Source organism: Corvus moneduloides, chromosome 10, assembly GCF_009650955.1.
Source record: "Corvus moneduloides isolate bCorMon1 chromosome 10, bCorMon1.pri, whole genome shotgun sequence".
Classification (NCBI taxonomy): domain Eukaryota; kingdom Metazoa; phylum Chordata; class Aves; order Passeriformes; family Corvidae; genus Corvus; species Corvus moneduloides.
Genome location: NC_045485.1, coordinates 18,892,414 through 18,906,442, shown reverse-complemented (window position 1 = coordinate 18,906,442; position 14,029 = coordinate 18,892,414). Strand labels below are relative to the sequence as shown.

The following is a 14,029-nucleotide window of genomic DNA, read 5'->3' as shown; positions in this document are numbered from 1 at the left end:
TGTTAGGCTGCAGAATATGTGCAAATACCCAGAGGAGAACAGGATTTTTAAATGGAGGAAAAAGATGAAAATAAGAAAAAATCACTGAACTTGTAGCTGTCAGGCAAGAAATTCTGCTTAATCTCATGTCATCACATGTTTTGTTATCACTTACTCTAATTAAGGTTATGAAAGCACTGACTCACCTGTACAATTTTATACTAAATATGATGCCTTGCACATATTTGGGAAAGCAGAGTATGTGCAGAGTAATCCTTCCTGAGCTTCTTGAGTAATACATTACATCAAGGCTCTCAGAAGGAGCTGACACCACTATATCTGTCCTCATTTAATTAATTGGTGGCTTCTTTTTGAACCCATTCATACTTTGCCTGTGGTGACATCCAGTGACAATGTTCCACTCTGTACCATAAGGAGAAGTTTGGCCTTTTGCCTCATCACTGAATTGGGAATAGAAATGTGTGTTTATATAAGGCAGTGACTGATTACTTCAAACTACTTGGATTCTCAAGTAGTCACGTGCTTCTGCAAGATACTTCTTCACAGAAAGAAGTTTACTTAAAAATATTTCTGAATATACATTTTAAATTCTGTAAGGTGCTTAAATCTCTGATGTTAGTTTAATGAAGGACTGCTGGCAGTCACGGGGCAGGCTTGATGTGAATGGGCACAGACTGATCAACGCAGAAGGAACTTCCCTGCATCTTACTGTTGCTTCAAAAGGCCTGGAAAAACACAGGATCATTTATTAAAAATCTAAGGTATTTTTATTAGGTGTGTACTGCCTCTCTTGAAGTTTATAAATCAAAGGTTTTATTTTTGTTAATGCTCCCAAAGCTCCTGTGCAATAAGTAATTTAAAACATGCTGTTCTTGATTAAAAGGCAGATACCAAGCAGTAGATCCATTTTTTAAATGGTGTTTGGACCTTGTTCTACTTGGCATGGCTTCACTTAACAGACACCCTATGTAAGAACCATTTCCTTTTAACAGGAATTAGACTTTTAAGGCTCAGACTCACCTGGTTTTCAAAGAGCTGTGAGCCTAATGTTCTAACTGGCTGTAGGTGTTTGAGGCACCTAGGCAAAAGAAAACCCAAACTGTTATCTCTTGGATTTGTGGTAGTAAGATAACACTTAGTTTTAAATATTTGAGCAACAAATGTCTTTTCTAAATCTGCGATCAAATAACTTCTGACCCAGAAGCAGAATTCTCATATGTTTCAGCTGTTGGAACATCCTGCTACTTTAATTTTCTTTATAAAAAGTTACTTACATTTCTATATTAATTATGGTGTTGTTCTCATAGTTCTAAATGGGAAATGTCTTAAAAAATGAAATTATTGAAAACACTTGATATGTTTTTCTGCCTGAAACAGTGAATATTTTCCACAGAGAAAGTGCAGAAGGAGCTGGATGCTGTTCTGGGTCCCTCCAAGTTAATCTGCTATGAGGATCGGAGAGAACTGCCCTACACAAATGCTGTGGTTCATGAGATCCAGCGCTTCAGCAACATCATCTCAGTTGGCATGCCCAGGGTGTGTGTGAGGAACACAACCTTGCTTGGCTTTCCCCTCAAAAAGGTAAGACAGTTTTCCAGTTGCTACCGACCTTTTCTGCGTCAGTAGAGCAAGGTGTGGATTAAAATCTCTTTGTGCCAGGGTATTCTCCAACAGAAGGGGGGCTTGATGCCTTCAGGTCATGGTCTGAATGTGAACAAGGAACAGAATGAATGATTTTTTCCTTTCAGGGCACCATAGTTCTTCCAAATATTGCTTCATCTTTGTATGACCCAGAGCAGTGGGAAACACCTCGCCAGTTCAACCCTGGTCACTTCTTGGATAAGGATGGAAACTTTGTGGCCCAAGAAGCATTCTTACCATTCTCAATAGGTAAGTGAGCTACAGCACAAACATCAACAGTTTGGATTGGGACTGTAGAATGAAGATGTCTATTAAAAACCTATTGGTTGTCTATTCTAAATCTTTCTGTGGAAAACAGTGCTTAAATCAACATGGTTACTTTCAGTAACATATATTCTACTGAACAAATAATAACATGGAAAATAGGAGATGTCCTGACAAACATATACATCTAACTTGCCCTATTTTTGGAAGGAAATTCTCTGCTAATGATTGTGGCTATTGATTTCGGGCACTCATTTCATACCAGACATATATATGGAAAGCACTTTCAAGCAGCCCTCTTGATTCTTTATGCATTCAACACTAGAACATGACACCCCCCCCATGAAAAGCAGGTCCTTATTCTTCATTTACATGAATTCCTCTAAAGTTGTCAGCCAAATGAAGATGAGGCCTTTGAGGTAATTGGAGGGAGCAGAAGGGGTACATGGTTATCTATAGCTGCAGATAAAATTCTTTGAAAGAAGAATTACATGAAGCTTTGCGTCATTGGTTGCATTTAGTCCTACAAAAATTCTGGACTTGGCAAAAATACCTTTGCACTGTGTGAGGACGAATACAGTTGCTGTTGGGTCAGGGTTATTTACTCACTGTCCTTCCCCTCTTCCCTCTGCAGGGCACCGGGTGTGTTTGGGGGAGCACTTAGCAAGGACCGAGCTCTTCATTTTCTTTGCCAGCCTGCTGCGGGCGTTCACCTTCCGGCTCCCCGAGGGCGTGAGCAAGATCAGCACTGAGCCCGTTCTGGGGGGCACACTGCAGCCCCACCCCTACAGGGTTTGTGCCATTCCACGCTAGGCTGGACATGTGCAGTGTGTCACAGACCATCTATGAGACATCTTTCTTATTTTTCTGAATGTATATCTTGAGACTATATAATGCTTTTTGTCTTGGATTTGAATTTCTAGTCCAAAAGCCACCTTTTGACTTCAATAGATAATTTCATTTAGACTCTCTTACCTGCTCATGAAGGTGATCTTTTTTGTGGTAAAAGTTCTTTTGATCTGTAGGACACCATCATTCTCAGCCCTAAAGGCATCTTGCAGTTGCTGTCTGGCCTGGCAGGTATAAATCTGTGACACTACTGAGCAAATGACAAAATTGACTGCCAGACTTCAAAAATACATTCATTATCTCTGATAATGAATTCATTCATTATCATGTTTCCAAAAGAAAGTTGGGAAAATATACCTGGAACATTGTGCCTCTTGATGTCACTATCATCAACAGCAACATTTCAGTCAACTTTCTGTTGATGGTCACTAATAAAAGATATGAAGGAAAAATTAACAACTGGTTTTATTTATAGATGACTTACAGCTCACTGAGAATTTCTAGATTTGATGCAGCAGAATATGTATAAGGCATCTTTAAACCTGGCAGATAATTACTGAGTCAAGTAGTGGAAATGTGCAGGCTGAAACCTGGTGAAGAGTGAAGATACAGAGAGAAGATTTCTTTTAGGGCACATACTTTTAGCATTTTAAAAGTCTGACAAGTCAGTTTTTGGAAAGTCTTTTCTAATAGGGTAACAGTGTGCTCCCATGCCTGACTCCTGTTAGGATCAGCACTGGGAGGCTGCTACACCAGGTGCAAGGACTTCCCAAGGGGCACTTTGGGTGAGGAACCTGCTTTGGTTAGAGATGATGGTAAATTGAAAAATGTTCATGGAAAATGCCAAAGATACTTTTTAAACACCTCAGCAGATTAGCTTCCTGAAGCCACAAAGGCTTGCCATATACACAAACACTAATCAAATGCAATTAAATAATCTATAATTAGTAGAAAATTTAAAAATTGGTTCCTATGTTAAGTATTTATATTGACTGGAAAAGTCGTGTAAAGTGTAAGTGAACTTGTCCTTTATTAATGTTCCTGTTTCTATGAGAGAGGACAGGACAGCTGAACAGATGATCATCTGTTAAATCAGTTATCACTCGATGTCATCCACTGTGTGATTGAGATTAGTTCCAGCAGTTCACCATGAATCACAAATTTAGACCCGTCTCATTATTTCTAATTCAATAGCTGATGGAACATGGCATCAAAATAGTAACCACTTGATATTTAGCTGTTATTAAATTAAATGGCAGGATAGCACTAGTGAAATATGGAAGAGCACATCCTGACATTTTATGTGACAGAAAACTGTGCCCTGATAAAAACTGATGTCAAAGTCTGTGTGGATTTGCATGTGTGCATGGGAAGATAAGGCGAAGCCGAAACCACTGTGATTTGGGGATGTTGGAGCTGTCATTGTTGCTTAGAAATGAAGCTGGAAACATCAGTAGTCCTACAAGCACTAACATCACTTCTTTGTGATGCTGTCGCTCCTGATGGCCATGTGCTTCCCCAGATATCTTTCCAAAAGGGAAGCTCAAAAATGAACCTGGGATGGAATCATGGCCAGGACAGCCCGTACGCACCCAGAGCAGGTTGAGTTCCCTGAACCAGTAGGAATGGCACAGCCCAAAACAAGGGCATAAACACCACTTGTGCAGGTGTGCAAGAGGAGACACACAGGGTGCTTCAGAGGGAAACTGCATGTCATATTTGGGCAGGTTATTGGTGCCTGTGACAGGAGCAGCTCGTTGTTGGTTTCTATTCCATTGTGCAGAAATGTCCAGGGGATGAGAGCCCAGCACATGAGCCATGGCAGCAGCAGGATGTCAGAGGGAAGCTCACAGCACCAAGATGGGAGAGCTGTGCTTTTCAGAGCCTTTGCATTTCTGTTCCTGCCTGACCTATTTTAAAAGTGAGTCACTTGAGCTTATCTTCTAATAAAGCCTGGTCTTTTTGAGCTTTTAAAAGCCTTTTTAAAACCTGGCTGATAGTGCCACAGAAGGCCAATGAAGCTGAGAGTAGATTTGAGAGAAGCCCAGCTCCCACACATGAAGTATGTGCCAACCCTCTCAGCTTTGGCTGTGTGGTGTCACCTCCAATCAGGCTGCTGAGCTTTAAGGGGTGTCTTGGAGACACCCCCTCACATGCATATCCTTCATTCCTCTCTCTTATATTCTTCATTTGCTTCTATGTTATTTCTCATATCTTCCTCAGGCTCCATTTTTGTAGTGGTGTTTGCACCTGCTCAAGAATATAGGGGGAAGTCTGGCTATAAAGGAAAATACAGAAAATGCAGAGAGGAAAATCTGAAGATTTTGGGTTCATGTAGCTCTTGGAGAGGCTCAGAGCCTTATGAATCTGTGATGCTCATCTGACATCCTTTTCACTGAAAGTTTATATGCAAAGCAAATATAAGTAGAAAAGAAAAAAATTCTGTATTTCAAGTAGTGTAATGAGGAAAAAGGAAACTGGTGTTTTCTCAAAACTGCAGTATATCAGGAAGGCTCTCTGGCAGATGGGAAACTTAATGGCTTTTTTGGCTTTTATTGTCAATGAAAATGGCCAATGCATTCAACATCACTGGTGTTCAGGCAAGACTTCTGTCTAGGTTAGGAAGGAGAAGTTAGAAAATAGCTAGATAAATGTGATGTTTTCAAATTGGCTGAGCTGATTCATCCCAGGGCACTTAGGGGAACAGTATCAACCTCAGAGCTATTAGCAATTATCTATGAAAACCTGTGGAGGATGGGAAAAGGTCAAACATTTCCTTGTCTTCAGAAGGTAAGAGAAGTTGCAGTGTTATAAATCAGTCAGCCTGATTGCACTTCTCAGAATATCTTGCAAATAATCAAATTGTAAGCACTGGGAGGAAAACAGAGTCAGTGCTCTCCAAATAATGTCAAAGTTACTTAGTTCTGTTTGATGACATTGCTAGAGGTCTGTTTTCAGAAGAGAAGCTGTTAATGTAATTTACTGCTCTTTAATGTGGCTTTGACACTATCTCACGAACTCTGTGGAAATGTGGTGTGTCTGAAGCTTGATAAAACTTCATGGAAACATCAGGAAATGTGTATGAACAGTACCATGTAAAACTGGAAAGCTACACTGAATAGGATTCTGTCCTGCATCTGGTACTATTCAATACTTAATTGAGGACTTTGATAGTAAAAGCACCAGACCTGGGTTAGGCCTAATTTCTTGATGCCACCAGATCCAAACTGATGTCTGCAGCAAGGTAAGAAAGAGGTATTCCCAAACTTGTCTAAAGTCAAAGAAACTTTGATGCAGGACCGTTTTATTTGGATTTATCACCTTTGTGAAAGTGTGAAGGTGCCATAACATGGATACTTCTCCTTAGTAGTTTCAATGTCACAAAGCTGAAGAGGTGAGAGAGACCCTATTCCAGCATCTCTCATTATTCCCTCCTTCCTTTCTTCCTGGAGTCACAGTTTTCTCTGGGTCATTTCTCTGGGATTTTGTTTCTTGATCATTATGGTTTCCACAGAGCAGTAAGCTGCAGCAGAAGGATACATTTTAGTTTTGCAGTGACTCAAAATGCCTCTAAAAGCTCCAGAATTCAAACACAAGTTTGCTGTCCTGAGCTAAAATATTTACTTTGGATATTCTTGAATAAGAGACTCGGTGGTAAAATCAGGAACTTTTCACTAGGAATTTCTGAGACAGGTTATTTGAAACTGTATTAATCCATTGAAATTGTTGGACTAAAAAATCCCGATGAACTGTACTAATTTGAAGTAATATTTCAGCTGAGTTTGGGATATCTTTTGCTTAGTGAAAAGCTTATGAACTCTTCCTAATATCTTCAAAGAAATCACAGCCTGTGGTTTTTTTAGCCAAACACTCCAGGAACTATTTATTTGCTGTCCTGCAGTGTGACATTCTAATGTTAAAGGAATAACGATAACAAAATTGCAGCCCTTTCTCTGAACAGTTTATGAGATACAGCAAATGAGACTAGAGATGAGCTAATAATATGAATATATTCTGTGGTCAGCTGATGATATGATGGTATTCTACAAAGCTGCATTTTAAGGAGCATTACAGAGAAAATGAAAAAAAAAAACAATTGGAGTGTTTTATATTATATTCTTTTTGAAGTAACTTTTTTGAGCACTATTAAAGTGCTTATGTCTGTGGTGCAGTCACATGAGCATCAGCTCTGCCTTGTAAATTCAGGTTGGACTGACAGCTACAAGCTATGGGTGACTCTGGTATCTCAGGTAAGACAGGCAGCTTCCCTTAGCCTACTCGTGGGTAGTTTTGGGAAGGGACAAATGTCACCACCCACCCCTAATATTGAGGGTATCAGTAGCTTCAGCACTCACGGACAGCAACCTATATCCTAGAGAAATGCAGGCCATGATGGGACCTGCAGGCAGAGGTACATGGGATTCCAGGCTTGCCACTCTCTGACACTATTGTGGCATTGGCTTGCCCTGGCAGAACTGGGCACAGCCCTGTGGGAGCCCCCTGTGTAGGGATCTAGTCCTGATATGTGGGTTGGGTCTGATGCTGCAGCTTAGGGAAGCTGTCTGTCCTCAAGCAGAACGCCAAGAGCTGTCAGGAAGCGTGCTGGCTAATTCAGCATGGATCAAGCGGGAACTCCCCAGCACAAAATGATCCCGTGTTGATATTTCAGCTGCTCCGAGGCACCAGGCAGAGGGCAGCAGAGGCCGTCAGCTGCTGCCCTTAAACACACCTGTATTACCAGGGGACGCTGGAGTTCATCACACCTTCATTTGCCGACAGCATGGGACTGGTTGAGGATGAGATCCAAATGCTACAATGCAATGTCCTTAATAGATTTCTTGGACCTTTTGGTAGAACAGTGTCTGCACGCTTTCTTGATTACGTGGATATTATTCACCATGACCGTGCTCTTCTGCACTCTGATCAAGATAAAAGGTTCATGATTTTCTCTGTACTCACAGTCTCTCCTACATGAGGGAATGCAGTACACCAGGCAAGCTCCCAAATGAACTAGTGTGTGCCTTGCACTAACTTTCATTTTCTCTAGGTGAGATAGTGGCATTTGACCAGGCCCAGACGTTGGAAAAACGAAGTAATTATACAATTTGAAACGTAAGAATCATGTCCATGAGGCTCAGAAGCAGAATATTTATTTCATTTGCCCTGCCTCTCTCCTTTCCTTTCTGTTAGGTACTGCCAAGAGAAAACAGAAAACTTTGAGATAATTAAAACAAACAAACAAACAAATCCATACCAACACCAAATATCCCACCCCCCACCCCTTCCCCCAAAAAAGCAAAACCAAAACAAACCAAGAAATATTGAACAAAATAATTATGGCTACTCTCCATCAATTTTAGCTTGTTGTTGGTCTTTATCCAGGTTGAGCTTCTACAGTAGGGGAGTCAAGACTAAAATTGCCTTTTATCTTTGTGATGTGTTTGACAGGATGCTTTACACAGAGCTGACCAAAGTGATTCTCCTTGAACAATGCCATCCTCTGATCAAAGAAAGCCCTGTAATTCCTGCATCTGAGCAGCACAAAATGTCTCCCTGCTTTTCCCTAATTATAGAATTACAGATTTGTTTAGGTTTGAAAAGACCTCTTAGACCATTGAGTCCAACCATTATCCCAGCACTGCCAAGTCCACCAGTAAACCATGTGACAAGTGCCAAATCTACACATCCTTTAAATACCTCCAGGCATGATGACTCCACCACTTCCCTGGGCAGCCTGTGCCAGGGCTTGGCAACCTTTTGAGTGCAGAAATTTTTCCTAATGTCCAATTTAAATCATCCCTGGCACAACTTGAGGCCATTTGTTCCTGTCCTGCACTTGATACTTGGGAGAAGAGGCCAATCCCCACCTGGCTACAACGTCCTTTCAGGGAGTTGTAGAGAGTGAGAAGGTCTCTCCTGTCCCTCCTTTTCTTCAGGCTGAATAATCCCAGTTCCCTCAACTGTTCCTCATCAGACTTATGCTACAGACACCTCACCAGCTCCATTTCCCTTCTCTGGACATGCTCCAGCACCTCAACGTCTTTCTTGACAATTGTACAAGAGTTCTGCAGCCTCTGAGGGCACTTCTTTTATCCTCTGTCCCCAGGTCCAGGACTGTGACCCTGTACTGTCCCATGTGTGTTTGACATTCCCCACTCTCTTCCATAAATCCCCACTCCAGCTGTCACACATAACCAGAGGATGCAGAGAAGCTGACAAGGGATCATATGTAAAAGTGATGGATCTTTAAGAGGATACAGATTGTTTTCTGTGGTAGAAGATGGCTTTCCTGGTTTATGTGAGAAACTCAGAGGTCTCTCTCAGAAATACTAGTGCAAGGAATAAAATTTCTTGCAGCATAATATGTACAGGAGGAATAACAGTTTTGACCTCAGGTGGTATTTCTCAATCCCTTTTATCACAACAATTATGGAATATTTTTTGGGGAAAAGGACCTTTCTGGACATTGCAAATGTATTGCACAAGCAATAATATCATAATTGGATCAATAAATAAAAATTAGGTAATTTTTTTTCATACATTTTCTTGCTTAATTTTGGGGATGTGTCTAGGTACTGTAGTTATTTCATGTGCAATCAGTTGTGAAACTTGTGTCTAAAGGCCTGCCTTGTCTTTGCCAGTAACAACTGCTAATCCCTAGATACAGTATAACAAATTAATATGCAGTCACTGCCACCCAACTTGCCCTTTGATCCATAAGTAATTGTCAAATGCTGAAAGCTGCTGAGTGTGTTTGCCGTCTTTCTTGAAAGTCACACTAGCACAGTTGCCATAGGTGCTGGAAGTTATTTCCTGGAGGCAGGCGCTGGATGGCAAAGCTGTGATGAGCAGCATTGTCCAAGTGCTTTCTTCCATAGGAGACTCGGATAAATGTAGAGGGGCATTGGTTACATGTGTCCCTCCCTCCCTCAGGGAACTGGTAGAAACGCAACAAAGAACCAGCAGAGAGGCAGATGTTGAGAGAGGCCAGATTGACAGGGCCTGTCAGGGCACAGTCCCAGCTTTAAATTCAATTGTGAAGGGAATTTCTTGCCACACACAGTGTATAACTCTAAATCCCCCTGTTCCCTTCATATTAGCACTATTGCTAGTATGCAAGTCTCCATCATTCAGCCTTCCTTGGAAGTGAGAAGAAAAAGCTTCCCTGGGCAGGGAAGAAAGGCATGAATCAGACTTCTGGCCCCTGCACTTTATGCATGGCTAATTGTCACTTTGCCACTTCAATAAAACAGATGTTCTCTGTCAGCAGCCTAATGCAATTAGTGTAATACTTCAAAGGGCTGCTGCCCCTGCCACAGTGCTGGAGATTGAGGAGTGTGTGATAGAGGGTTATTAACCTTCTGTGCTACTGCTTGTGTTTTTTTCCTACTTAAGATATAGAAAATCAAATACAGAAATGTCCCCTAAATCTTTCTCCGAAGTATTTTTTGGATGCTTATTTAGGTTGCTAAATCAACCTCTCAAATCTAAAATGTTACAGAAAAGAGCTCTGCCTGAGAAAAAAGCCTGTGAGAAATGATGGTGTAATTGAAGACTGAGCTGCCAGCCACAATTTTGGCCAGAGGATGTGTGACCTCCTCTGGGTTATGAGCCATCCTGGCCCTCCATAATGGCCATGTGGCTGCTTCTATTTCAGTCCTCCCTTGGTTTTTGCCTCCTGTTGCTTGACTCTTTGCCACACCCTAATTAAAGACTTTGAAGAGTTGAAAATACCTGGCTGCAAAGGATTACAATGGGAAGTGTGAGGTGGAGAGAGGTAATGGAGTTGGTACAGCTCCATTTATATTAATCTGGGATAATGCATTGCTATAAGTTGAGTGTAGTAATTAGAATACATTATTGAGTTGTGCTGGTTCTGCCTTTCATGTTTTGCATTTAAATTCCTACCATGTAAATTTAGGAGTATCAATAATTGCCTGATTAGAAAGTCTGCTCTGTTACACATTTTAATTATAAAAAATCTGGTAGTGCTGTGTAATTTCTTGCCTTCATATGTAGAAATAAATATCTTTGCCTTGACAGACCTCAAATGTTTTTAATAATGATAAAGCACTCTGAGATACTTGCTGAAGTGGGAACTAAAGAAGGGAAATCATTGCTTATTTTAGTATTGTATAAAATACATCGGAGTTCTAGATCAGTGCTTGTATCTTGATGTTTTTTAACCCTGGTTTCATAGAATAGACATTGTAAACTCCTGGATATTGACATGTTGTTCCTATGAATTGTTTGATGACAAAGACAGGGTGGGGGTCATATTGGTATTTCAATCTTTATCTATTACCTTGTTCATTCTCTGTTGTACATTATTGCAACCTTCTCAGCTTTCCTTGTCTCCGAGGAAAATCTCCAGTTTGAAAAGCTGCTTCGCACTTTGCAGCCACTGGTACAAACACCTGCAACCCCTGTTTCTCCCCTTATGCTTATAATTGCCAAGCTCACAATCTGCAGCCAATCTGGTGAAGAACATGCCAAGAGAGAAGCATTCATCTGCAGTGTTCCCTGCCGGGAACACTTACCATCTTAAGAAAAATCCAAAGTAAATCAAGATCTATCTCAAATATTATTGGCATTTTTTGTGCTGAAAGGATGTTACTACATTGAGTCAATCCCCAGAGCTGATGCCTTCAGTTGAGAATGACTCTCTCTGCAATGTGTCTATTCTGAACACAAAAGCAGATTGACCAAGTTGTTTCAGCCTTCTGGGACCTGAGTGGAAGTGGAACACCATCATCAGAGCCATCCTCTGTATTTGAGGTTATTTTGAGGTCAATATCTTTATCCTGGAGGATACCCATTGTTCTGCTGCAGAGTTTGTTTGTCCCTGATGTGTCAAAACACACTTACAGTCTCCTGGTCAGCCATGCCAAGGTAAATTTTCTCCAAACGCTCTTTTACTCCTTCACTCCACAAGATTGACCGTGGCACTTCTGAGTCCTTGGCCAGCTTGTAGCTGAGGCAGGTTTGGTGCCAAGACTTCTGCACTGCTCAGTGCAGAGCTCAAGGAGATTGCATCTAACTCTCTGTCTTCCCAATTCCCTTGGGACAAACTGCTTCATGTTGTGTGGCTTTACATCTGACTGCACTGCAGCAGATGCAATGGGTGCCACCACTGTCAGTGATCTGGCTTCCTGAGTTTCACTCTTCTCTCAGTCATGAAATTTGCAAGCTTTGTAAACAGCATTTTTAGATTTTTTAAAATGGTTTAAAGTTATCAAAGATCATTTTTAGTAATGTAACTTTGATGCTGTTGCTTTATCAACCAAGACTGTAGTATTTTCAAATTAAAAAAACCCAAGTAACTTCTATGTTTTATCACACAGATTGTTTTCTCTATTCTGTGAAATTTTAACACTGTGGAATGACTAAATAATGCTTTGTTGGGATATCCTTGGGGTGAAAAACATGGGCAGCCAGCTACTTTAACTTTGCCTTGACCAATTCCTGACCTATGTTCAGTACTAGTTTTCAGTATGTTCTCATCCATTCGCTCTTTGTTTGCAACTCTCTTGGATTTCAAACTAGATGTATTTTTTGTGACACACTGTTATGACACACACTTCTGGGTGCTTAATTTCTGTCAGACTTTGTGGGAGTCTCTCACAGAGTTTGTTTATTCAGCTTGACTTTAAAATGCTCTGCCATCACTGTCCTGTCATTGCGCTTTTCCTTTTCTTGGCAGTCATTAGTCGTGCTGTGAGGAAACCACTGATAGAGATTGAGATGATAAACTGCTCCCGTTTATAACTTCAACATTGCATTTTACAGTTTTTTGCCATATTTTTACTGGTTCTTCTCTCAGATGTTTCTGAAAAGATGATATTTGTGGACTTTGAGCTTCTATTTTTACCCCACAAGCCTGTACAGCCTCCCTCACTAGCAGCACTAACACAGTGCTGTTGCCCTACAAAAAGGATCCTATTCAAAATATTGATTTCAACTTCTTTTTGCGAAAACAGAAACCAGTTCTTTATATCAGACTTGAAAATGTATCCCCTAACATCTTTTTACTGTTTTTTCCTGTTGATTTTCCTGACCCTCTGAGGGATTTTGTTTGCATCCTCAAGATTATTATGCAGAAATTATGGAGATGATCTCAGGTGCTTTGCATCTTCCAGCATTATGAAAAACTCATCCATCTATTCCTTACACAGAGGTATCATGCAGTTCTCAGTAATCTACCCAGAGAACATCAAGTTACCCTTCTCTTAGGCAAACTCTCTGTGACAAAAGGTCTTGCAGCAATTAGGATCAGAGGTGCCAGTCCCATTTCTGTTGCTTTTCTCATTTTTATTTTGGATATTAACATTGATTATATCATTTATTCTCACTCTTTGTGCCACCTGAATTGCAGACTCAACACTCCCAGGTTTTAGACTCATTCCACCTTGTAAATTTTATAAGTTTCTGAAGACAATTGTGGGTGAGGATTTAAAAAGCATAGCAATGTATTGTGCAATTTCCACTTCTAAATATTATTTATTTGAAGCGTCACTCAAGGCAATTGGCTGCTTCTTTGTGCCCAGTGTATGAACAGTTCCTGTGCTTCAGAGATCCTAATTCCTATCTGACATTCCCTCTTGCCAAATGTGTTACAGTTTATTCTTTGTATTGAAATATCGATGTCCCAGAGCTGAAATGAAACCTTTGCTTGCTCAATGTTTCAGGACCATGCTTGTTTGACTGACACATTACCTGCACAGCTTTACTTTTGCAAGCATTGTACTAATCTTCCTGAGAATTTATTCACACTGTGCTTTTAAGTCCACTAAAAATCATAACTTTGGCTTCCTGATAACTCTCATTAAAACTTGCTGGTTTTGCCTCTGTGTCCACTTCTTTGGACTGCCCTTTTCTTGGGTTACCATCTTTTAGGAAAGCTGAGTTTTCTGCCAAAAATACAAACCCAACAAATATTGCTGATAGTCTGTCCAGAGGAGGAAGCATCACAGAGGAACAGGTCCATGTCAATACAAACCCCTGGTTTTGTTTCCAGTACCGCTCATCCAGTGACATCAGGCACTGGTGGAAGTAACTATTCATGCACCTGGTTTCAGATGGGGAAGTTTAAAATCACTTGAAAAGAAAAGGTAACGGGAACATCTAGCAGGATAAATTGCTGGCTGGCTCATTTGGCTTCATCCTGCTTCTGACAGTGGTGATTTGACTCCACTTAGACCTGACCCGTGTTCTGAAAGAAGTGAATTCATTTACTGATATCAAAATACTAATACAACACCAATATGAAACATCT

At 40.7% G+C, this 14,029-nt stretch overlaps 1 protein-coding gene across 4 annotated transcripts in view; it reads left to right on the top strand.

Annotated features, from left to right (window-relative positions):
- The window catches only part of LOC116448607 (cytochrome P450 2J2-like), a 40,481-nt gene that overhangs the window by 9,627 nt on the left and 16,825 nt on the right, over positions 1-14,029 (top strand). The window contains exons 7-10 of one of the 4 annotated variants that reach the window (XM_032119244.1): positions 1,394-1,581; positions 1,749-1,890; positions 2,540-2,697; positions 8,861-10,915. In XM_032119244.1, coding sequence (XP_031975135.1) covers positions 1,394-1,581; positions 1,749-1,890; positions 2,540-2,697; positions 8,861-9,004 — 632 coding nt within the window. In that variant the 3' untranslated portion in view covers positions 9,005-10,915. Of the gene's footprint in view, positions 1-1,393; positions 1,582-1,748; positions 1,891-2,539; positions 2,719-4,537; positions 5,947-7,801; positions 7,971-8,860; positions 10,916-14,029 lie in introns of those variants that run through there. The other 3 variants (XM_032119247.1, XM_032119245.1, XM_032119246.1) reach the window with 3 other exon arrangements.